General features: G+C 48.7%; 1 protein-coding gene across 1 annotated transcript; it reads left to right on the forward strand.

The window, feature by feature from the left end:
- The first annotated feature begins 10,290 nt into the window (after positions 1–10,290).
- MED9 (mediator complex subunit 9) lies at positions 10,291–23,585 on the forward strand. The gene is made up of 2 exons (XM_056136922.1): positions 10,291–10,558; positions 22,697–23,585. The coding sequence occupies exons 1-2, from the start codon at positions 10,332–10,334 to the stop codon at positions 22,911–22,913; spliced, it is 444 nt and encodes a 147-aa protein (XP_055992897.1). The 5' UTR covers positions 10,291–10,331; the 3' UTR covers positions 22,914–23,585.
- Positions 23,586–24,919: the final 1,334 nt, after the last annotated feature.

Consider the following 24,919-nt stretch of genomic DNA (forward strand, 5'->3'; position numbering starts at 1 on the left):
AATTAGCCAATTGTCTTATGAGAAGCAATGTATGTGGGCTTAAGAAAGCAATGAGCAGGGAGTATGGTGCCACCAGCAGGTCAACCTGTACCTGTGGGGTGAGTGCATCAGCAGCCTGATGGTGCCTTCAGACCTCCAGAAACTCCAATATTGCTACTGTGCCTTTGGCCAGACCCCAACAACTTGGGGCCAAGTTTACCAAGAAACTAAATGGCCAAAAATTAGGTATGTGAGAGCCACACTCACAAACCACCTCCTGTTCAGCTACATAAGCTCATTTATTGGCCCTATTTCAGAGACCCATAAATCTCAAAAGAGATCCAAAGACGCAGTTAGGGCCTGTAGCACAGAGGTAGGCGGGAACCTGTGACTGAGAGCTCCAGGCCCACTGGATGGGGACTGGGCCTCCTCCCTGCAGGTCCCCAGTTTTCCAGTAGCTTGGCAGTCACACCCACAAACTGCCCTGGCACCATGTAATCTCATCAACGGCCAAGACCCAGGGACTACAAACTAAAACTCCTTGAAAGAGAGTGCTGCAGAATGTCCTGACCCTGCGCCAGGCTGTCTTAACCGGGGGGCCCAGAGGGGGGCGGGTGAGACCCCTCCCTGGGGCCCAGCTCTGGCAGCCAAAAACCGCCACAACCAACCACCTCCACACTCAAGGCCACTCCCCATGCACTCAGGCCGAGCCTCATGCAGGAGTAAAGACCTGCGGAACCCAAGTAATGCAGAACTTTGTGACCTTGGACTCTGGGCTCAATGGGACCAGCAGGAACAGAGACCCTCTGCCTGCTTTTCCCAGTCTCCGGTGAGCCAGGGGTTATGCTCATAAGACAAATAATCTCGTCATCAGCCACCGTACAGATCGCACTGCTGCTTTTCCTGAAAGGGAGCATAACATGAGGCCCCCATAACCATGCCTCTGCACCAGGCTGTTTTACATGGGGTGCCTCAGAGGGGGGTGTGTGAGAGCCTTCCCCACCCCAAAGAACCCAGCTCCAGCAGCCAAAAACCTCCACAACCCAACCACTGCCATGCTCAAGGCTGCCCAAAACGCACTCAGGCCGAGCCTCACATATGAGTGAAAATATTCCTAGACTGGGTGGCTGCTTTTGCAGCCACACGACACATTATAAGACACTCCCTATCCATTCTCCGTAATTACCACACCACATTTGATGGGGTTCAGATAGGTGGCAAATCATAGAGGGAAATATATATATAGGCATACATACATATTTCCACATATATATACCAGAGCTCACAACACCCAAACTTTAACAACATATTAGTGATATCCCATAGAATATCTCAATGGCTCCTACCAAAATAGAACAATCTTCACACTGTTTCCTATATGAACTCTTTTTTGTAAACATGTTCAGCAGTTCTTCATAACAGACAATACGAAATATACTATTTTGGTTGTGTTTTGGGACAGGGATTGGGGTTTGAAATGGAAACATTCTGAATTTGGTGGTGGAAAGGTGTAATGGCGGTGGGATTGGTGTTTGAATATTGAATGTGATCGAATATTGTGAACTTATAAAATTAAAATTCTTTTTTAAAAATGTGGAGTTCATACCCAATTCAATCAGCTTAAGCAATGGCTAAATAAATAGCAGCGCTCCTACATGAAAGAAAGAAAGAAAGAAAGAAAGAAAGAAAGAAAGAAAGGAGCAGATTGCCTTGCTGGCTGGTGTCTTTAGCAATAGATAGTCCTTACATGTCAACAGAGCATCTGTCTACTTTGAAGGGAATGGTTATGAACACACGCGTTTGTTGTGGCAATTTCAGCCTTAATGAAACCAGCAAGGCAGTATTTTTTCTGACATCTGCTTGCAATGTTATGAACGCAGTTTTGCTCTGCCACTAATTATATTTATTTTTAGGGAAAATTGTCTATGTGCCCTCCTTGGGTATGCTTCTTTCGTGTTCAATTTGTTTTCTTCATCCATATCTATTTATACCTGAAGTGTTTTACTTTTCTTTCTAAAAGAGGAGGCATCTGCATTATTCCTTCAGTGCTAAAGTTGAGGCTTGTAATTAAGTTACAAAACACACAAGGAATAAGAAGACCATATGAGATCTATAGGAAAATATTCTTGATGTACATTGGGTTGTTTTTCAAAAATTTATACTTGGTAGATGGCAGTGTCGGAGTGGTGTTTTTCAGATTCTGGATAAAGAATCACCTTGACATTGGAAAAAGTTGTAAACAAGGCAGATACCCCAGTTTCCTGTGCTGTTGGGCAAGCTACGTGGCCCTAAGGCTAGTATTTAATCAGGTAAACCTTAGTTTCCTCATCTCTAAACAGATCCTTTGCAAACATTGTTCCATTCATTATTTCACCATCATGCCACTGTAATGCTGATAAAGGGGAAAAATGGACACTTGAACACAGTCAACGTGGAGTTTGCATTTTTCTCCATGTCTCCATAGGTTTTCTCTGGTGTTCTATTCTCCTTCCCCATTTCCAGAGTCTCCTGGCCCTGCGTCTGGCTGTCCTCACCAGGGCCCCTTGGAGGGGAGCGGGTTGAGTTTCCCTCTCCGCCCTGACCAGGGCTCCGGCAGCCGAAGACCTCCAGAACCAGCCACTACCATGCTGAGACCACTCTCCGCACACATGAAGGTACCGGCAGAGGAACAAAGGCATGCGGGTCCCGGGCCTGAGATCTCCAAGCCTACTCAGATCGGGGCTGAGCATCCTCCACCCAGATTCTCCAAATTCCAGTAGGCGGGGGGTCACACCCACCAACTGGCCCCCTGGTGCTGTGTAATCCCATCAATGGCCAAGACATTTGTGGCTGAGCGACATCTTATTATGACATTTTATTATCTCATTCCTACTTTGGACAAACTGGCAGGCTACCGAATGTAACCTGCCCACACGGCAGAGTCTGGCAAACTCCTTGTGGCGTACCCAATATGCCAAATACCAGTAACAATGATGGGTCTCATTCTCCTAACTCTGAAAGAGCCTTGAATATGGCACTTTTTAAAAAATCTCAGGGCTAGGACGAAGGAGACGTTACTGGGGCCTGCTCGAGGCAATCGACAAATAACAGGATGGTCGTGATCATGATCGTAATCATTTCCAGAGATGTGCCTGAGGCTCACTAGCATGTCTCACTTTGTCCCCATTTGTATGAGTGTGGGTATGTTAGTACACACTGAGAAGGAAAGACATACTGTCCAGGATTGGGTACCATCTTATACCCTGAGCCTCTGGCAGAGGAGCTGGCCATCCAGGATCCTGACCAGAAATTGGGAACCTTGAAAAATGAACATATGGGCCTGGAGAGATAGTACAGTGGGTTGTGTGTTTTCAAAAGTCCGGCGGCACTCTAGCTCTCCCACTGCCTGCGTTCGGTAGTCTCAAGCCGTTTCCCACACCCCGGGGAAGTCGATGGTGATGGACAGGCGAAGGAACAAACGAGGGCCACACTGGTCGGTATCAGTTGTAGTTTATTTCAATCTTCACTCCCCCTCTGCTTCTCTTTCTCAAGCCTGAGCCCCTCTCACCTCTGACTCTGCCCTCTGGAGCCCGAGCCCGAGCCTCAGCCTCAGCCTCCTCCTCAGTCTGAGCCTTCTCCTGCCTCCGAGCTTACAGTCTTAGTTTATTTAGCAATCATGGAGGGTGGTTACACAAAGGTGGGTTGAACATTAACAAATCAGCAAAGAGCGTAAGACCAAGGATAAAATCTCATCTAAAGAGATTATTCCAGATTACTAGGAGATCTGCTCAAGGGTGGGATCCCAACAAGGGTGTGTTCTTTCCTCAGCTAGTAATCTACTTAAATAGTTGTAGTAAATCTACTTCCAATATTTCTAGCAATGCCATTCTGTATGAGCACAGTAAGAGATATAAATTTACAGTTTGGTTCTTCCTGAGGACATCTCACTATATATTCATGTATATATATATATATACATATATATATATATATATGTGTGTGTGTATGTATGTGTGTGTGTGTGTGTGTGTGTGTGTGTGTGTGTAGACCGTAGTCCTCGGGCCAGGTTAGTCTTCCTAGCCCCGCAGGGTCCTAGTCTCATCTTTACTTACTTTTGGATCATGACAGCATTTGTCCATGATCATGCCCTCAACTTATAGTTGAGTATCGTGGCACTTTGGCCTGGCCCATTTCAATGCCAGAGCAGCTCACAGTTTGCCCTGGGTCCATTCAGTACCTCATTGGGATCCTGCTTTTGGTGTGCTAGGAACTAAGGCAACTGAGTCAAGAAAGCAGATACCCAGGAGTAAATATTATTTGGAGTCAATCAACTCCCACGTTACAAAGCATAATATTAATTGTCTTCCTGTGTCCATACAGAAAGAACATTGCTTTAAGATAAACTATGCAAAAGACATAACTTATAATGCAAGTTCAATACAATACAAGTCCTTAGAAGGATCTGATCTTACAATCTAACAGAATCTGATTAGGGAGAAAAGGTGATTAACTGGCTGGGGAGGAGAGCACAGAGAAGAGTTTACAGATAAACAGAGGAATGGGAGTGACTCGGGAGCACTGTGATGGGTGTAACCCGATAAACCTAAGCTCCCTGTGGCAAGGGAGAAAGGACAAACCAGTGTTATCCTACAGTGGGTAGGGCATTTGCCTTGCATGCATCCCACCCAGGTTCAATCCCCCACCTCCCTCAGTGAACCAGGAGTGATTCCTGAATGCAGAGCTAGGAGTAAATAAACCTTGTGCCAAGAGTCACAAGAATGAAAGAAGAGAGAGAGAGAGAGAGAGAGAGAGAGAGAGAGAGAGAGAGAGAGAGAGAGAAAGAAAGAAAGAAAGAAAGATTGATTGTTGGATTAAAAAAATTGTGTAGGTCTTTGTTTAGAAATGTAACCATTAAAGGTTTGGAGGAGGTGATTGAACCCAGACTCTGCTGGGTCAAAGTCATGGTGCAGTAAAAGAATTTACTAGGATTGAGGTAGTTTAGACAGAGCACGTATTGAAAGAATACACTCTGGTCAGACAGACGCAGTGGAGGCCTTCAAAGAGAGAGACCTGAGAGATGCCTTCGGATCCCGTGCCAGGCTGTCTCGTTGGGGCAACTCAGAGGGAGGCAGGTAAATCTCTCCACCTGCCCCAACAGAGCCCCAGCAGCCAAAAACCTCCAGAACTCAATCACCACCATGCTCATGGCCAATCTCCACAGACTCAAGTGAGCCTCATCCATGAGTGAATCTGCTGAAAAACTCAGGTAATGTGGGTTTTGTGACTCAAATCTCCAGGCTTTCACAGAGTCAGGAATGGGCGACCTTCCCCCATCTCCCTGTTTTTCTCAGAGCCTGGCAGTTAGGCCCATGAACTACCTCTGTCACCATAAAATCTCATTAACGGCCATGATCCAGAGTCTCACAAATAAATCTCAAAAGAGAGCAACAAGCTGCAGAGATGTCTTCATACCCCAAAATCACCATCCAGTTTAAAAAAATTAATTTCAACTGTATCACCCTCTTTAAAATTTTAGAATTCCTGGAGCACGTGGTCATATCCACGGCTGCATGACATCTCATACTCTATGCCCCTGATGTACCAAGAGTGGCACACCACATTTGATGGTGTAAAGTAGAAGGCAGCCAACCTTGATTTTAATAGCTAGCTAGCTAGCTAGCTAGCTAGCTAGATAGATAGATAGATAGATAGATATAGGCTGGAGCTATAGCACAGCGGGTAGGGCATTTGCTTTGCACACAGCCAACCCGGGTTCAACTCCTCTGTCCCTCTCGGAGAGCCTGGCAAGCTACCAAGAGTACCCTGCCCGCATACCGAGAGTATCCTACCCGCATGGCAAAGCCTGGCAAGCTACCCGTGACGTATTCGGTATGCCAAAAACAGTAACAACAAGTCTCACAATGGAATCGTTACTGGTGCCCACTCAAGCAAATCAATGAACAACAGGAGGACAGTGCTACATATATATTAGCACACAATGCTCAACCTATAACAACATGTTAGTAATCTCTTATGCAAGGGCTTGTTGTTGGGGTTGTAGAAGCCAGCGTAAGACTTTGACCAAATCCTCTGCCCCTGAAAGCAAGAGCCGTTCCTGTTTCCAGGGACCCAGGGGCTTGCTCCAGCGCTCCACACACGTCGGCACTCTGGTTGAGGATGAGGGACAGTTACCATTTGCCTGAGCTGATACACCTGGCCCTGAGAGCAGGAGATGTAAATCATTAACTAACATCTGTACTGAGCCTAAGGAGGTAAATGTGATACAGGTAGATTGCCCCCTGAAATATATTTGTAAAAACCCCTGTGTGAGAGCTAATAAATGGATTGCTGATTGACCACCAGCTTAGCCCCTCCACGTGGTTCTCTTTCTGAGGCGGCTGGAATCTGTGGTGCGTGGAAGGCCAGGGCAGAAGCTTCTCTCCTGCCCACTCCCTCTCCTATAGGGAGTAAGTTCTGGCCATTCCAGGGGATCATACTCCAGTGTTCTGAGGTCGACTGCCAGGACCCCAACACTTGTAATCTCTTATACAAGGGCTTAATGGCTCCAGGATGGGATACAACAATCTTCACACACTTTCCTCTAAGAAAACTTTTTGGATCATTTTTAGCAGATTATTCATGACAAGCAATACAAAATAAATTTTTAGGTACTGCTTTGGGGTGGGATTCAAAATATGATGGTGGGAAGGTGTAATTGTGGTTGGGACTGGTGTTGGAATATTGAATGTAATAAATCATTGTAAAAAACTATAAAAATAAAATTAAATTAAAAAACAAAGAGATCTGTCTAGCATTCTTAGGGGACATTTTTTAAAATCTATTTATTGAATCACCATGAGAACAGTTACAAAGCTTCAGGTTTAAGTCTCGGTAATACAATGATCAAGCAAGCACCCATCCCTTCACCAGTGCATATTTTCCACCACCAAGAACCCCAATGTACCCCGGATCCCACCCCCCCCTGCCTGTGAGGCAGATGATTTCCACTGAACTCTCTCTCTACTTTGATTACATTTATTATTTCGACAAAAGATGCACCATTATTATTTGGAATTTTCCCCTAAAAATCAGACCTGCTGAAAAGGCATCATGAAATAATTTGTTTTCTATTGCTGGTTATGAAGAGCATATGATGTAGTATAGCCACGATAGCAGATGCGTGATTTTGGATTTCTGATATTTTACTAATTAAGTCTGGACGGATTTCTTCCAAAAGCTGCATAGTTCCAAGATTGGTTTGTCTGCCTCTGGGGCCACGGCTGTGCCGGAGAGCTGCTCATGGAGGGCAACTCATGGTCTCAGTGGGGCAGGAAGGATGTGCCAGTTCCACACCACACCCCTCCCCCATCCTGTGAGGCCGAAGTTGCCCCATCACCACCCGCTCATACCTAGCTGTCCAATAGGCTCTGAGGCGGTGGCCACCGTGCCACTGGGGGCGGGGGGGAAGGTGGAAGGGACAGGCACCCTTTCCCTGCCGGGAGGCAGGGGAGCACAGCACCTTAGCTTACTGCATAGTCCATTCACATTTCTGTCAAAAGCTGCTGGGTTTTGAATTAGGCCTGCATGCCTCTGGGGCCATGGCCGTGCCGGAAGGTCACTCGTGAGGGGGGCAACTTGTGGTCTCAGCAGGGCAGGAAGGATGTGCTGGTTCTGCTCCCCATCGTTAGGGGACACTTTTTAACTGGGCTGCTTCAGGAGGGAAACTTCGGCGTTCTACAGATTAGTTAGTCCTGGGAGGGAGTAGCAGGAGACAAATACCCAATTTTAGGAAAGATTAAATTGTACATAAAATATTCTAAGCCATTCATATACAAAGGATAAGAAATACACACAGTAACTTGGATCAACTATGAAATGTTCTAAGCCAAACACGTAAAGATAATACTTTTAGCCTGTCTCAGAAAGGGAGTAATGTGGCCAATTCTATGAATTGAGGAAGCAAAGCCTTAGAATGTACATTTTGCTGGTCAATTGACAATGCAGAGGTGTCTAGGGCAGCTCTAGGAACTGTAGGGCAGAATGGAGCAGAAGTGGAACTTCGAGAGCCTCTTGGCACAGCTGGTTGTTATTTTAACAAGGAGGGTCTGAGCCTTCCAGGCCTTTGATATGGAGACTCTGGCTCAGCATCTTCTTCAGGGACTCTTGCTAGACCATTTCAACCACAATATAACTCTTGTTTATGTATATTGGTCTATGGTAAACTGGTTGTATTCTATGTTATTTCACTTAAAGTTGTATTTTCCTGCCCACCTACAACATCAAGAAAACACATATGGGGCTGGAGCAATAGCACAGCGGGTAGGGTGTTTGCCTTGCATGCGGCCAACCCGGGTTCGATTCCCAGCATCCCATATGGTCCCCTGGGCATCGCCAGGGGTAATTCCTGAGTGCAGAACCAGGAGGAACCCCTGTGCATCGCCAGGTGTGACCCAAAAAAAGCCAAAAAAAAAAAAAAGAAAGAAAGAAAACACATATTGGGCTGAGGACGGCTCAAAGGGCTAGCGTGTATAAATCAGACACAGGAGACCAAGTTCAACCCCAGTGCCACATGCTTCCCTGAGCACCATCAGGTGTGATCCCTGAGCACAGGTAGATGTGGTTCCTCAAAAAAAGAGTTGCTCTATTAATGCTTACCTTTTAGTTCTTTTGTGGGCAAAATTAGATAATTGTGACTCTGTTCCTTACACCTGATTTTATTTCATAGTAGCTGTAGTGATTACTATCACCATCATTATTTTTGTTATTACTATATCATGCCAGGCTCTCTGAGAGGAACAGAGGAATCGAATCCGGATCGGCTGCATGCAAGGCAAATGCCCTACCCGCTGTTCAAGTATCCCGCCGCACAGCAGAGCCTGGCAAGCTCCCCATAGCATATTCAATATGCCAAAAACAGTAACAACAAGTCTCACGATGGAGACATTACTGGTGCCCGCTCGAGCAAATCGATGAACAATGGGAGGACAGTGCTACAGTGCTGCTATATCATAGTTTCTATGATTCAAAAGATATGTTGTCTGTTCAAATACATCTGGTGCTGTATCCTCAAGCACTTTTCATCCATTCCCTACCAGGACTCAAACATTCCCTGAGCTGGAGAGGTCCAGAGTTAGAAGGAAGAAACCTTTCCCTCCTCATTTTTTCCCTCCGAGGTGTCTGGGCAGCTCTCGCTGAAGCATGCCTGTCAAACTGAGGCCCACTAAGAGCTTGTTAGTCCACCTTCTCACACTGCTTTCCTCCTCTTTCTCGCTCCCTGAGGATCTGCCTCCAAATTCCCTTTCACGGAATCTGAATTACTAGAAACCACTCTTTCCATAGAATTCACTGTCATCTCTGAAGAGATGCTCTTCATTTTGCTTCCTTCATGGGGAATTGTTTCCTTTCTTTGAAACACCTGAGGGAAGATGAAGGCATGAGGCTTTCCTAGTTCACATCTTTTTCACTCGCCAGCAAAGCTTAGGCTGTGCACCCCTGTTGCCAGAGACTGACTCGGGCTGCCCCCGCCCGCACTTGAAAGCACCCACATAACATGTTTTTGAGGACCATCACCAAACACCCATCAAAAGTACCCCCTTTGACTTGGGATGTAGGGTTTCATTAAACGAGACCTGCTGAAGGTCAGCCACGAATCTGAAGTCAGAAACTGTATCGGCTTTTCTATTTCTGATGTTAAAACAAGTGAGGAATCTGGGACCTGGGCATTAGGAACCAGAATACCTACCTATACAATGTGATTCTCTGTCACGAGTCCCCTTCTGCCCTATCCTGAATTTAAGACAGCCTGCCCAACCCCTACCTCCATCCCAGAAGGTGCATGTTGCATGTTGAACCTTCCTCCCTATCAGCCCCCATGGAAGTTTGGCGGACACTAATTCTATGTCGCTGCATCCTTAGGGACAGCTCAGGGTCTCAGGCCCCCAGCCCCGACTGCGACGGCGTTTGCTGCCTCTCCTCCCGGAAGCGTCCAGTACGACCTGTCTCAGGATTCCCCAAGCCAGTGCTCTCTGACCAGTGCTCTCTGCTCTAACCGTAGTTCAAAAGAATTCTTCTGTCGCCTTCCCCCAGGGCTGCACCACGCTGAGCCCGTCACCTTGTTTTAGCTGCCTTTTAGGTCCCTCTCCTCCCACGTAAATAGAATTCTGATGCTTTTTTCTGACGTGAATCTCCTATTTCTGGCTATTCACTCATTGAGCCCTGCCATTGCCTAGCAACGTGGCCCCGCCCCGCGCCTCGCGCGCACACGCTCCGCCCCGCCCCCGCCTGGGCGCGCGGTTGTGACGTGTGCGCCCCGCGACGCTTTCGCCGGCCGAGCGCGGGGCTTGGCCTTCCGGACCCGGGGGCTGTCGAGCGCCATGGCCTCTGCCGGGGTGGCCGCGGGTCGACAGGCCGAAGAGGCGTTGCCGGCCCCCGCCGAGCCTCCGCTGGCCGAGACCAAGCCGCTGCCGCCGCCGCAGCCGCCCGCGCCGGCCGCCGCCGCGCAGGGCCCGCAGCCGCCCGCGCCCCGGCCCCCGTCGCCGGCGGGCCTGAAGGAGGACGAGAGCTACTCCTTTCTGCCCCTGGTGCACAACATCATCAAATGGTAAGGCCGGGCCAGGCCGCCCCGCTGGCTTCCTCCCGCCGAGTCGGGCAGTGCCCCTCGGGCTGCCCCCGCCCGCACGCGCCGCACGGCCGGCCCCGCCCCCGCCGGGTGGTCAGCGCGCCGCTCCCGGGCCGCACAGTCTAGGGCTAGTGAGCAATCACGAGGGAAGCGGGGAAAGACGTGAACGGAGGTGACCCCCCTCCACCCCCAGACGCACTGCACATCTGCCCTGCAGCACCTCACCATCAGGCCTTGCCCGCCCAGGTGTTTCCCGCAGAGGCCCTGAGTTCTCGAAGCACCGCTGGGGAGCCTCCTCCCGCCCCCCCCCCCCCCCGTAAAAAGCAAAAATGACTATTACAATCACGCTCAGATGAACGCGAATGGGCTCCTAGATGTCTCTTGTGAAGTGGAATTACTGCTCACCACATGAAAGAGCGGTCCTGGCTGGGCCCTTCCTGAGTTGAAGCAGGCTAGGAGCCACTCGATGTGGGATAACTTGACGTTTCTGCCACTTTTCAGACGGCCAAGCCTTTTTTCCCACAGTAGACCTGACTTGACTTGGTCTGTACAAACTGTTTAGAAGGTAAGGCGGAAGCACCACTTCTCAGCATCAAGCTAGACAAGATAAGTCCCTGCGGTTCCAGGGCAGAACTGGTGAAAGGGTAATCCAGATAAACACAGATATGCACACACTGGTTTTAACAAAAGTATGAAAGCACGGACACATTCATAAGACCACTTCCAGACACCCCCTCCCCCCACCAAGTACCTGTATTCTTACAATTTTGGTAGAGCAGTGGGGGTAGATTGGCCTTAAATGCATGGCATTGGGGCTAGAGACATAATATAGAGGTAGGAATCTTGCCTTGCATATAGCTTGCATTTAGCTCAGTATGATCATAGACACTGCATATGGTCCCCTGGATCTTTGTAGAGTGATTCCTGCGCAAAGAACCAGAAATAAGCCTGAGCACTGCTGAGTGTAACCCCCAAATCAAAAATGCACTGTAGCACTGTTATCCTGTTGTTCATTGATTGCTCAAGCCAGCACCAGTAGCGGGTCTATAGCCCAGTAGCGTCTGCTCGCTCCAGGAACACAAAGTGAGACTTGTTACAGTTTTTGGCATATCGGAATCACTAAGGTTAGCTTGCCAGTCTCTGCTGTGCAGGCGGGATAGCTTGATAGTCTCTTGGTAGCTTGCCAGGCTCCCCAAGAGGGACGGAATAATCAAACCCAGGTTGGCCGCGTGCAAGGCAAACGTCCTCTCAGCTGTGCTATCATTCCAGCCCAAAAATAAAATTAAAAATAAAATGGAAAAAGTAATACTGGACTAAGGTAGGTACAATAGAACATGGGCTTTGAATTCCCATAGTCAGTCTTGGATTCAAATCTCATTCTAATGCCTGCCTTTTAATGATAAAAACCTTTCTAAGCCTTAATTTACTTATCTCTAATTATGTAAAAAGCAATATTGGACTTCAAATGGCGGGTTCAAATTATAGTTTTGTAATGCACTGGCTGAATGGCCCTCTTCAGATAACTTAGTTTCTCTGAGCTTCTATGAGATAGGAATAGTAATATCTCAATCATAAGATTGTTGTGAGGTATACTCAAGAGCTGCTGATTTTGAAAGGTAATGGTTTGAACATGGGTTTATATGTGTGTGTATGTGTATTTGTTTGGGGGCCAGAAAATGGCGGGGTGAGGGGAAGATAGTGGATAGGGCATTTGTCTTGCAGCCAATCCTGGTTCGATCCCTGGCACCCCATATGGTCCCCTGAGCCCCGCCAGAAGTAAGCCTGAGCACAGAGCTAAGAGTAAGCCCTGAGCACTGCCAAGTGTGCCCCCCCCCACACACACACACAAAAGAAAAAGAAAAAAAGAGAAAAGGAGGAAATAGGAGGTGCCTGGCACTGTCAATTCCTGAGATTTGAATGGAGGTTATGGTGAAAGGCTGATACTTCTCGGGGTTCATAATTTGAATTAGTCTTTGGCCACCCATTTTATGGCATTTATCTTGTCCCCTTTTTTCTTTAATGGGAGGACCCACACCCTGGCAGTGCTCAGTCTGTCTCCCGTTGGCCTATAAAGCCAACACAAATTACACATGTAAAGATTAGAGTTAGCCCTTTCTCATGATTGCACATACATACATTCTCTGACATATTGTTTTTTATCTCATGGTTTACTCTGCCCTTGTTTTGTCCTTTGCTACTCCTTGACATGCTTATCAGCTTGGTTGTTGTGATGTATTTAATAATAAAACACCAACAGCACGGTGGAAGCTCTGAGTAGGATTGCTGCCGCTTTCTTTCCTCTTATGAACTGACAGTCTCATTCTTGAGACCTCCCTGCTGTCTTTACCCTCTGTGGTCAGACACCCAGAGACGGTGCCTCCTCCTCTCCAGATCCTGGTCTAGAAGCCAGATGGGACTGTGGACTAGAGCGGGACACTCATTGTTCAGTTTGTGAATTTTCTCTTGTCAGCATGGATCCCCTCTTCCAGCTCCTGCATGTGCCTGGGGCCCCCACCTCCAGTTTCTATTGGGAATTATTTTCTAAGAAGAAATCTTGGGGCAGAGGAGTTAGTTATTCTTCAGGGTGGAAGGAAAACTGTCTGTTTGGAATGGTGGGAGCAGACTGCAAGGATCTTCTTAGACTGCAGTAGGGGGTAATGCCCCCGTGAGTCTCATCTACGGAGAGAGGAGGTAGGAAGGGCAGTGTAGGAAGAGCAGGATAAAGATGTGATACCCCCAAAAATAGCATTTACTATTGGTTGCCACTTGGAGTCAACTCTCAGATGGGTCGGCTTGGAGCAGAAATCTAAGAGGGTAGGAAGGGAAAGCTGGAGAGACAGAAGCAAGATTCTCTGGGTAGGTTCCCCCTCTCCTACCTCCTTAGGAAATAACAATTTTTTCTTCTCAGGACGGGGGAACTAGCAAAGGTTTGGGACAAGGGATCCAAAGTCAAGTTTCATGCTGGAGATGGGTGGCACTGCTGAAGGAGTAGGGCTCAGGACTGTCCAGCAGCCAGGCCACAGCCCCTCCTTTCCTACGGCTTCCTCAGAGACTTGAATTATTTGCTTATTTCTTGCCCACAGGATCAGTAGAGAAAGAACTGAAGTGAGTTGAACCTTACTGGTTTTCATAAAGAATTCAGAATACTATAATTTCTTATTTTATTTTTTAATTGAAAAAGCAAGAGGGCCTGGGAGCCGGCTCAGGGGCCTAGAGTTCCCCACATGGTGCCTGCTCCCCCGGAGAGGCTAGGCATCTCCAACAGAGGCCAGTGAAGATGACTTTGTGAGTTCAGGAGTGGCCAGCACCAGTGTGAGGCCGTGAGCTACATCTCCAGCTCTGGGGAGGGAAAGAAAAACAGTTGAAGGTCAGAAGTACAGAAATACGTAAATTGAGAAAAATTCAACCCACCCCCAAAGATAACCACTGTTCATGCTTCTAAGTCTTTTTCCAGGAATTAGACATGTGTGCATGTGTTTTCAAGATTTCACACTAGAATGAACCCTACTTGTGCAGGAGGCCTCCCACCCTTTCCCCATTGTTTGTAGTCTGTCAGATAAAAGCGCAAGCCCTGTGGTGTTCAGGATTACTCCTGGCTTTGAGGAGCCAGTGGGCAAGCACCTGTTTGCTGTACTATCCCTCTGCTCTTCTCTGAATTTGGGGGAAAAACAATTTATACGAATTGAATTACTTTACTTTTTTTCCCCCTTTAGTCTTTTTTTCTGGACCCCTTTCCCCACTCCCACATAGAAGTCTTCCTCATGGGGGTAGTTGCATCATACATTACATATAGTTATCTGTGTATGGTGTTTCTCTCATTTTTTCTATGATCAGTTGTGCCGGAGTAAGCATCCTTGTGTTTGAGTAACTGTATGATGAGGCCAGTGCTGGAATTGCTTTTGAAGGGGTGTGCCCATTGTAAATTTTATTTAATTCTGATTGCTAAATTTAAATTGCCCTGTCTTTAGAGCTAGCTCCTTCCCCGGAATGCAGTTAATCTATAGTGGCCCATTAAGGCTGTCACCCAGAAGGCATTAAAAAGAAAAGGTTGATGTATTCAGAGAGCACCCGCATATATGAAATGAAAGAGCCTCTTCTTGCTGTTCCCAAGCATGTGAGACTCCTTTTGATGACTCGGCTCTTCCTAAACTGTTCTGATCAAGGGCACTTTCATTGTTTCTGGCCTTTTGCTTTTGCAGTCAGCACGGCTGTGGGCCTCTCCAGATGCCATTTTGTAAACCCAGGAGGGTTTTTGTAGGGTGGGTATTTAGCTGTGGGATGTGTGAGTTTCAAAGCTTGGTCACCACATCTCAAATTCAGAAGGAATGCCTGGGTACATGCTCCCCTCAACAATGTATTTGTGTCTTTTCCCCACACTCCTGTGACAACCGACAAACTTAAAAACCTGAATCTTACCCGATCTGATCAGAAGTGCTGTATTGTTGTGGCTTTTATTAGGGAAAGTGTCTATGTCATTTGTATTTTTCTGTCTGTAACCTGCCCCTTTTCCATTTGGGCATTTTTTCTGAGCTCTTTGTCTAGTGAGGACAGTGTGCCTTTGCCTACCATTGTTCTAGGTAGACAGGCTGCCTCTGCGGTTACCCCTGTAACCTTCTGCTTCTTTGGACCTTCTGCTCTCTGGTACCAAGTCGTTTTAGTTCTCAAGTGCACATAGCACATTTAATTATCTTTCGAGGTTAGTCTGCATGCCTTTTTCTTTATTGGGAGAGTTCATCCTCAACATCTTTATCTTTCCCAGTCTGATTCTTTATGGCCCAACTGAGATGCATACTGCTTTTAATTTGTGGAATATTTAGTTGTTAATCAGCTTCTTCCAGACTTGTTGCTTTCTCACCATTTGGATCTTCAAACCTCGTTTATCGGCTCTTAGAATCACTGCTTAGTTGGCCTCTTGTGGTAGCTGTTTGGGGCCCACACCTGACTGCTCAGGGATCGCTCCTGGCGGGGACTGGGAGACCATCTATGTCTGGGGGTAGAGCCCTGGTGATTGCTCGCAAGGCAGGTCCTTTATACACTGTGCTCTCTCTCTCCAGCCCCTTCCTTTCTTTAATTCATCCTTGCACATCAATTTTTCTTTTGGGGAGAGGGAACCACACCCTGAACAGTGCTCAAGGCGTACTCCTGGTTCTGCACTTGGTGGATTATTTCTGGCAGACTTGGGGACCATATGGGGAGGTATATGGGATTGAACCTGGCTTGGCCATGTGTAAGGCAAGTGCTCTACCCACTGTGCTATCTCTCCAGCCCCTGCCTGTTATTTTCCTCTGCTCAAACTCTTATGGGTCTCTGTTCAGCCCAGATACTTAGCCCTCCATTCAGAGATCTCTGCACTCCATCTTCAAGTGCCTGCCTAGAGGTGCAAACCGGATAGAACCCAACACAGCACAGGTTGTTGGCATGGGTGTGCTTTGGGGTGGGTGTCCTGTGCCCTCTCAGTTCTCTGGAGGAGAGCCTTCTGGCCCTGTCTCACCCAGGGAAGTGCTGCGGATTAGAGACCTTAGCGTCAGGGCTGCTTGCCCTGCTGGGTTGTTGCTGCTTCCTGTGGTCTTCCTGGCTTGGGAAGAGACTCTCCAGCCCATGTGCATCCATTCTTTCCTCCCAGTGCCTTTCCCTGTAGCGAATGAACCAGGAAATACATTTGTGTTTTTTCTGAGATGGGAACAAGGAAAGAAAGGCCTCGTTTTTATGCCTCTTAGACAGATTATCAGGCTGGAGCGATACTACAGTGGGAAGGGCATCTGCCTGGCACACACTCAACCTGGGGTGAATCCCCTGCACCCCCCCATTCCGGGTTTCCTGAGCCCTGCTAGGGGTGATCCCTGAGCACAGAGTCAGGAGTTAGCCCAAAGGAAGGAAGGATAGAAAGGTTATACATACTAAATATGTATTCATAAGGTTTCTTTGCGGCCTTTCTTGGTATACAAAGAAGCCACATTATACAAGAACATATCTGATACAGGAGTGGTAAAGTTAGGCCTGCAGGTCCATTTTTTTTTCAATCTCAGCTAAATCTAATCTGAGTCGGGAACTGAGTGTCTCCAGGCTAGACATCCTAAATTGCACCCATCACTGCCCAGCCTGATGGTTTTGGCTCACCGTGGTCCGAGTGTCTGTCAGCCTGGGTACTCGACCATGTTTTCAATTAAACGTGTTCTTTAAACTCATTTGGGTCGTCGGGGAGGAGCAGAGCAGATGCTCAGATGGAGGCGCTGAAGTGATGCGCGCACATGATGTTGCTCTTTGCCCTCTGAGACAGGCCCATATTGCCTCATCCACGTCCCGTTGTGCAGAGGCAGGTCAGCAAGACCTTTCTCCTGGGAACGGCTATCACTGCCCCTCCACTTCCCACGCAAGTTAGAGATTTTAATCTGGCCGGCTTTCCCGCCAGCTGAGCCCCTGGCTGTGCGGGAGGGCAGCCCCCACGCAGCAGAGAAGTCTGGGCCCCGCCCAGGCAGCAGAAGAGAAGCGAGGCCGGCATCCCACAGGCTTGGGAGCCTGGAAAGGTCAAGGCTGCTTCTAGGGGTCCCCTCCCATTGGGAATTTACTGGCAGGCGACTCTTCTGAGCTCAGAGTTGGACTTTTTAGGGAAGGTGGGTTCCCGGCTGGTGTGGTAGGAGACAGACACCCAGGTCTGCAGGAAGTAGGTGACAGTGGGGGGAGGCGGCTGGAGGTGAGGTGGTAGGACTGGCCACTGGGTGAGGCTGGGACACAGGGCGGGGAGCACCTGAGCTGAGCACCGCCATGTGGATGATCTGGAGCTGCTGGCAGTGGCTCTCCCAGAGCATTTGCATTTGGTGCGGCACCCTAGACTCCGGGTGACTACAGGAACCTGGAAATGGAAGGAGGGCTGCACAGGGCTGGTGTGTGTGTGTGTGTGTGTGTGTGTGTGTGTGTGTAGGGGGGAACCGTGCAGTGCTGGGCTGTGGGGGTATGTGTGTTGTGTGTGACTTCTAGCAGTGAGCCGTGCTCTGTGTGTGTGTGTGTGTGTGTGTGTGTGTGTGTGTGTGTGTGTGTGTGTGTGTGTGTCCTAGCAGTGGGCCGTGCAGTAGTGGGAATCAAACCCAGGAATCAAATCTCCTTGCCTGCGAAGTTTCCCTCCTGCTCCTTGAGCTCTCTCTCTGAGAGAGTTCTCTCTGAAGAGGTGTATAAGAACATTCTGGTGCTTAGTAGAGATTGTTTTTTTTTTCATTCCTCCCGAAAAGGAAGACTTTTCTGTCTGTAACCTTGTGAGCAGATAAAAACAAGAATGTTCCATTCCAAGTCCTCCCAAAGGCCTGTCGGATGCCTTCAGATAAGGGGCCAGAGGGGGGGGGGTAAGGCACTCGCCTCGCATATAGCCCACCAGGATTTGATTCCTGGCGCCCCTCATGGTCCCCTGACCCCACTAGAAGTGATCTCTGAGCACCTCAAAGTGTCGCCCACGAGCAAGTAAACAAAAAGCTAGAGCAGGTAAATAGAGATGGTCCTAATACCAGGCAATAGCTGGTGTTGTCAGTTGTTGAAGGGACAAACATCGTGCTTGTGGTCCTGCATCTGAAGAGGGGGCAGCAGCAACTCCGCAGGGGTGTTTGGTAACCTGTCCGGATTCTAGTGTCTGTAACCTTCAGGCCGGAAGTCACACTTGGGAAGATAGCCTCCCCGAGTGCTTGCACAGGCACAGGTAGATCCAGTTATAAAGTGCCTGTTGCCATTTTGGTTGCATGTGATAAATTGTAGACATACCAACACCCCAACAATTTAAGCTGAATAACTGTGTTCAGAAAGAAAGACATTCTAGGGTCATTGTTGAGTGGTGAAAGGAAGAGTCAGAATCTGCTGTGTACCATTGATCTCATTTTTGTCAACACAGTATGTGTGTATTCATATATATTGTGTTTTAAAACAATCTGAGGCAACATAACAGCACTTATTAACAGAGGTTATCTCTGGATTGTGGATAGGAGGAACTTTCCTACAACTTGGGTTTTGTCATGTTCACATTTTTTCCCTTTAAGCACCTATTACTGTCAGAGTAAACAACAAGAAACCTGCTATCTTAGGGAGACAGGCTCACGGGAGGGCAGGCGAGAGGGCTGCAGAACTGGGCCCAGGTGAGCCAGGAAGGGCCGCAGGGATGGAGGAAGGGGGAAACTGAGTCAGGTGCCACCGAGAGGTCAAAGTGAAATGACCCACAAGTTTGGGAGGAGGTTGGCTTTAGAGACCCTGGGGATTCGTAAATAGAAACTTGTGTTTCTCAATCCCATGCTTGCTGGTGGTTGCCTGTGTGCATCTCCAGGTGCTGAGTCAGGCAGGAGTGAGAGTACAGCAGGTAGGGCACTTGTCTTGCACACAGCTGACCTGCCAGGTTTTAGTCCCAAGCACTGCCAGGACTCAGTTACTGCGTGCAGAGCCACAAGTAAAACCCACCACTTTCTTTTGTTGTTTTTGGGCTCGGCGGTGCACAGGACTACTCCTGGCAGACTCAGGAGACAATCAAGGGCCCCTGAGATCAAACCAAGGTGGCCTGTGTACAAGGCAGGCATCCTGCCCACTGTGCTATCACTCCATTCCCCAAACCAGCCACTTTGTATAGAGAACGCGCGGTTCTGTTTCATTCCGAACAAAGGCAAACGAAACTTGATCGTACTAGAAGAGAAGCAAAGCCTGGTCTGGCGTCTGTCCTCAGGCTGCACGTGCCATGCAGCCACTATGCTGCTAAGACTGGTGACCTGCTGCCGCCTTTGTCCCCTGCTTGTTAAATGCTCACTGTTAGGAACAGCAGTACAGTTCGAGCCGGGAACACTCCTTCCGTGTGCGCAGTGTCCCAGCCTCAGACATGGCGTTTCGCTTCTCTTCACATCACTGCTTCTCTCCTGGGCAGCTGCTGCTGTGCTGAAGTCATTTTTGATACTGAAGGGATTGGAAATCTCTCAGGTGTTTTCCTTTTGATCACATTGGCAGCAGTCTTGTCTGTAAACATCAGGCAAGCCTTTTGTGTCTAAGTAGTTTGCAGCCAAATAGCTTGAAAAAAGTAGTCCTTGGTCCACTTTCAGGAATTCTTGGTTCCGGGGGCAGGGGGGTCATGCCTTTGCTTTCTTTCATTCTCGCGGTTGTGGTGGGTACCCCTGAAGAACCTCCTTTGGGGCGGGAACCAGGCCATCGTCTCCTCCAGCGTCCACTCCCCGGTCTTCCAGCCTGGTCTCGGGTCTTGTAGACTGGCAGTGGCACAGTCTCTGTCTGTGGGGCCCCTCCACCCGAACCCTGCAGCTTGGCTGAAGGCCTGCTCTCCCAGGAGGGGCCGGGAGCTGGAGGCTGCCACGGGCGCCCAGGTCTCAGGAGAGAAAGGCGGAGAGCAAGGCTGCTGCGTGCCCTTCTTACACTCACTGCTCTGGGATTCAGAATTGGATTGGAGGAGGGAGGGCTGTGGTTTGGGGCCACACCTGGTGGTGCTTGGGGACTACTGGGATGTCAAGTCTGGTAACACAAGCAGAATAGAATCTGTGTCTCAACTGGAATCTGGTCAGAAAGTGGCCTGTCAGCCAGGCCATAGCAGTGGTGGTTTTGTCCACCTTTTAAAAACTGCCCACAGAGAGAGCACAGTGGGTAAGGCCCACATACAGTTCCCCAACCCTTCCAGGACTGACCCCTGAACAGAGCCAGGTGTGGCCTAGAAATCAAAAAATAAAAAATAACTGCATGGGGTGGATGAAAGCCCCCCCAGCCCTGAGCTTCTTTGTATGGTTTATGTGCTTCTGGGCCTGACCTACTCTCATTTTTCTCTCCTAAAGTTGGGCTATGACTAACATTGCACACAAAGGTGCCGTGCCCATTTGGAGCTCTCTGCTTTTGTTCTCTCAGTATTCAGGCCCGGCTCTCTTCTTAGGGCTTGAGTGCTTCACACTCTTTCTGGTCCACCAGATCCCGTTAGCTCTAGCCAAACCCTGAATACAATGTTTTCCTCTCCCCAGGAGTTCTGCTTTTTTACCGCCAACAGATTAGGGCAGGCTGAGAGCTTGTGCCTGGGCCTCTAGGCTCTGTGGCCCCTTTCAGCTGAGCTCCCTCCCCTGAGCTTTCCTGGTACGCCATAGTTCGTGTGGAAGGCTGTCTCCAGCGACGCAGCCCAAGTGTGTCTTCTGCCCCGGCACCCCCCCGCCCCCCTCCCTTGTGCCCACCCCCCACCCCCCGTGATCTTCATAGGGACTGCACACAGCCATGCTCAAGACAGCCAGGGCTGCTCTAGGTGGTGTTTGGTCTGGTGATACAGGCCCGAAGGGTTCCATGCCAGCAGGCCACACCAGGCAGTGCCAAGGATCCAACTTGGGCTTCACGCGCTCCTGGCATGTGCCCTTCCAAAGAGCTGTCTCTTTGGAAATACCTTCGCAATAAGAAGTTTCAACAAAAAATGGAACATCTCAAGCACCACCCACTTTTTACATAACTCCCTCCCAGATTTTAATTTTATGTAATTTTATTTTTACTGTGTTCTTTCTGGACTTGTGTGATGTGAATTCGTTTTCCTAAAACTGTATTTTAGTTTCAAAACTGCTCTGGGACTTAAATTCATAACAATGTGTTAACACATATGCCATCAAGTACACTGATTTCAGAAGTGCAGATGGTTTCTGTCCAGAGTTGTGGATCTCACCCGAGACCTAAAAAAAAAATTTAAAAGATGTTCCCTGTTTGCCTCCATCACATGATTTGCAGTTCTCATGAATACTTATTGCTACTCCCTGAAGCTGGGATAAAGTAAACCATTCATTCTATATCTAAATCAATAACATCAAACGACAAGAAGAAATGTTTGGCTAGCTGTTTATTCCCTAGAATAAACGATCCTCCCTCTGCCTCTCAGATCAGGACTGTTGATAAATAGTGAACAGAGCCTGGGGATGCCTCATTTTCAGGTCTGAGCTCTAAGGAAAGATTGATGTTCTTTCAGCGTAAGCAGAGAAATGATGAATGATAAACATGAAGTGGCACTGTCTGGTTTGAAATTTCCCACCGAGGAATCTTTGACATTTCCTTTTTATGCCTTAGAGATGGACTTTTAGAATAACTTACTCAATTGGCTTTAAGTTTTAGTTTCATGTTGTTTCCAAAACCAAACCTCTTAAAAAACAATTCTTTTTTTGTTGTTTGTTTAATTTAGTGGTGCTGGGAAACCTGGGTCTCTGGCAGTCTTAAGAGTGTGAAATTAAGTGAGTGATCTCCTCTGCAATGAGTCTGGCCCGAAGACAGGGGTCAGGGGTCTGCATGACTGGTAGGAGAGGAGCCTTCTGCCTGCTAAAAGATTCCCAAAAGCTTGTGACTGATGTCAAAGGCATGAATAGCGCTGTGGAAATTTGTCTTTATGTTAATAGATTTGAGCATTAAGACATCAACTAAAATTAGCTCTTGTTAGTGATAAGCTCTCCTGAAAGTTTTGCTTGGCATTTGCAACCTCATACTAGTAATGGTTTGTTTATCCAACAGACCCTTTTTCACCTTGTTTGTAAAGCAGCCATTCTTCTAACAAATGTTTTTTGACTGTCATAGGGGCTGGACTGGGAACTAGGGATATAGCTGTAAGACACGGTTCCTTGCCCTCTTAGCTAATAGCCTTGAAGCACCTCTTAGTTTTCTTTTTCTTGGTTTTGGGTCATACCCACCAATGCTCAGGGCTTACTCCTGGCTCTACATGTGGGAATCACTCCTGGCATTGCTCAGGTGACCATATGGGAACCCAGGGCAAATGCCGTCCCCACTGTACTCTCTCTCTAGCTCCAAAGCACCTAATTTCTGAGCAAGCTCTAAGAGGGACAGCATAGGCTACAACTTAGTAGAAAACAAGGTGTTCTAAAACGGGCTTTTTTAGGGACTAGAGAGTCTAGCAGATAGTGTGTGCCTTGAATGCGGCCAACCCGGTTTAATCTCCAGCATCCCATATGGTTCCCCACACATCGCCGGAGTGATTCCTGAGTGCAGAGCCAGGAGAAACTCCTGAGCATCGCCAGGTGTGACCCACAAACAAAAAATCAAAGAAACGAGACAATGGAGAAGGCCAGCAGGTCCTGTCGGGTGTGGGGAGAAGCCAGGGTGCAAACTTCCAAGGCTGATGAGTGCTCCTTGCCCCCACAGCATGGACAAGGACGGCCCGGACATCCACCAGGACCTGAACGCCCTCAAAACCAAGTTCCAGGAGCTGCGCAAGATCATCAGCACCATGCCCGGCATCCACCTGAGCCCTGAGCAGCAGCAGCAGCAGCTGCACAGTCTGCGAGAGCAAGTCAGGACCAAGAATGAGCTTCTGCAGAAGTATAAGAGCCTCTGCATGTTTGAGATCCCCAAGGAGTAGAGGCGGCCCGGGCCGTCTTCCAGCGAGACCCCAGGGAGAAAATGGCCTTTCCGCCCGCCCCTCCGTGCCCACCACAGGAGGCTGGTTCTTCTGTCCTCTCCGGAATATTTGTGGCTGAGCAGGGTGGGGGCTTTTGTACGGCCTCCTTAATTCAAGCTTGTCAGTGACAGTGCAAGGAGCCAGCCCTCGAACTTGGCTTCTTCGGGGCTTCTTTGTACAGAGCCGTATGTCCAGATGCTTGGTGCTGGAAGGAAGAGTGTTCCCAGAGGCTGGGGAGGGCTGGGTGGGGCTCGAGCCTTCCTCTGGGGAGTGGGCCATCTGCCGTGTGCCCAGGCTTCTCCGAAGGCACACAGTAGAAAGGAGGCAACTCCCCTTTGCTTCCTGCCCTCCTCCCCCGCCCCCCTAGTATGATCAGTATGTACCAGGTACATACTGTTCCTGTTAACAGCCATGTCTGGACATTTGCATAGAATACATCCAGGAGATTTGGCCTGCTCTCAGCATGAACTTAAAATGGTAAAAGAAGGGGGTGAGCGAACGGAACATGGGTTTTGAAAGACTACGGGGTGGCCTGCCCTCACGCCCCCAAAACAGTTTGCTTCCTTTCATGTTTGAGCCAGTGAATATAACTGTCTGTGGGGGAGTCTGCTGCCAGACAGCCCCTCTCTTGAAGTTCTCTGCCACCTACGTGTCCTTACTCCACATTTAGCTTTATTGTCAGTTGGCTTGCTTAGCCATTGACTAGCCACTGCAAAGCCCAGGGATGGCTGAGACCCACGGTGCTTCCTCTGGAATAGGGATTCCTAATGGGTTTCCAGTGAACTCACCTGGATCGGGTTCCCGCAGTCTCGGATTAAAACAGATTCCCTGAATGCAGACGCAGGAGTAAGCCCTAAGCAGGTCTGGGTGTGACTCCCCAAACAGAACAAAAAAAAGGAGACTCTCCTTCCCACCAGAGACCCTGATGGACCTTGACTGGGAATGCAAGAGGGTTCTGGATGTGCTTGCTCAGAGCTGGGTGTGGTCGAGGCCAGATGTGCTAGCTTGGTTCTGAATCCTTTCTGGGGGAGCGGGCGGGCGGGCCTGGAAGTTACACAGCCAGCTTGTGTTCATACACTTAAAAACACCCCACCGTTTCTTGCAGAAGGGTATTTTATTGGTGAGCTCTTGTGTTGACCTGAAGTCAGAGCAGTTCTTGCCCGTGCCTCTACAGATTAGATGCGAAGTAACAACATTGATTCGATGTAGACATGGGTACACAGCCTCTGCTGACCAGTTCAGGGGTTTAACAGATGCCTGCCAGCTGACCTCTTTGGCAGCTACGTTGGCGTAAAATGTTTTTAACAGGGGTTCCGTTCGTGGCAGCTTGCAGCCACCTGTCTGGATGGCCAGCTTACTGGCAACCCAAGGATTTTGTCAGGGGGGAGGTGTAGATCAGGTTTCAGTGACTTTGGACAGGAAAGTAGGTTCTGCAGGTAAGTAGGTAGTCACGTATTAGACCAGTTCCTCCCTAGGTCTGGACTGTTATTTAACTGAATCAGTTATTTCCTTGAAGTTTTAGAGTAGCATAGAGGCCAGTTTTAAGGCTCCAAGGAACATGACGCAAGCCGACACACAACCTGGGGCCTGTCTGTAAGGCTGGAACTAACCAGGACTCTTTTTGGGGAGGGAGGAGGGGGGAACTTTCCTGCACTCCGGGGCAGGCAGGTCTCCAGAGAATAAACTGTTCCACACCCAGATACCTTCATCTTTGTCCTGAGAAACTCAGCAGGCTGTCTCTTGGGGACAACTGAGAATAGACCGTTCACTTAGAAGAGACAGAATCAATGATGAGGACCATGGTCTGCATCTCTCCCCTCTGCACACACAGCTGTAAAAGTAAAGTAAAGGCCCTCCCGTTGATCGTCGATTTGCTCGAGCGGGCCCAGTAACGTCTCCATTGGAGACTTTATTGTTACTGTGTCTGGCATACTGAATACTCTCGGTAGCTTGCCGGGCTCTCCGAG

This window comes from Sorex fumeus, unplaced genomic scaffold, assembly GCF_029834395.1.
Source record: "Sorex fumeus unplaced genomic scaffold, SorFum_2.1 ptg000122l, whole genome shotgun sequence".
Lineage (NCBI taxonomy): Eukaryota > Metazoa > Chordata > Mammalia > Eulipotyphla > Soricidae > Sorex > Sorex fumeus.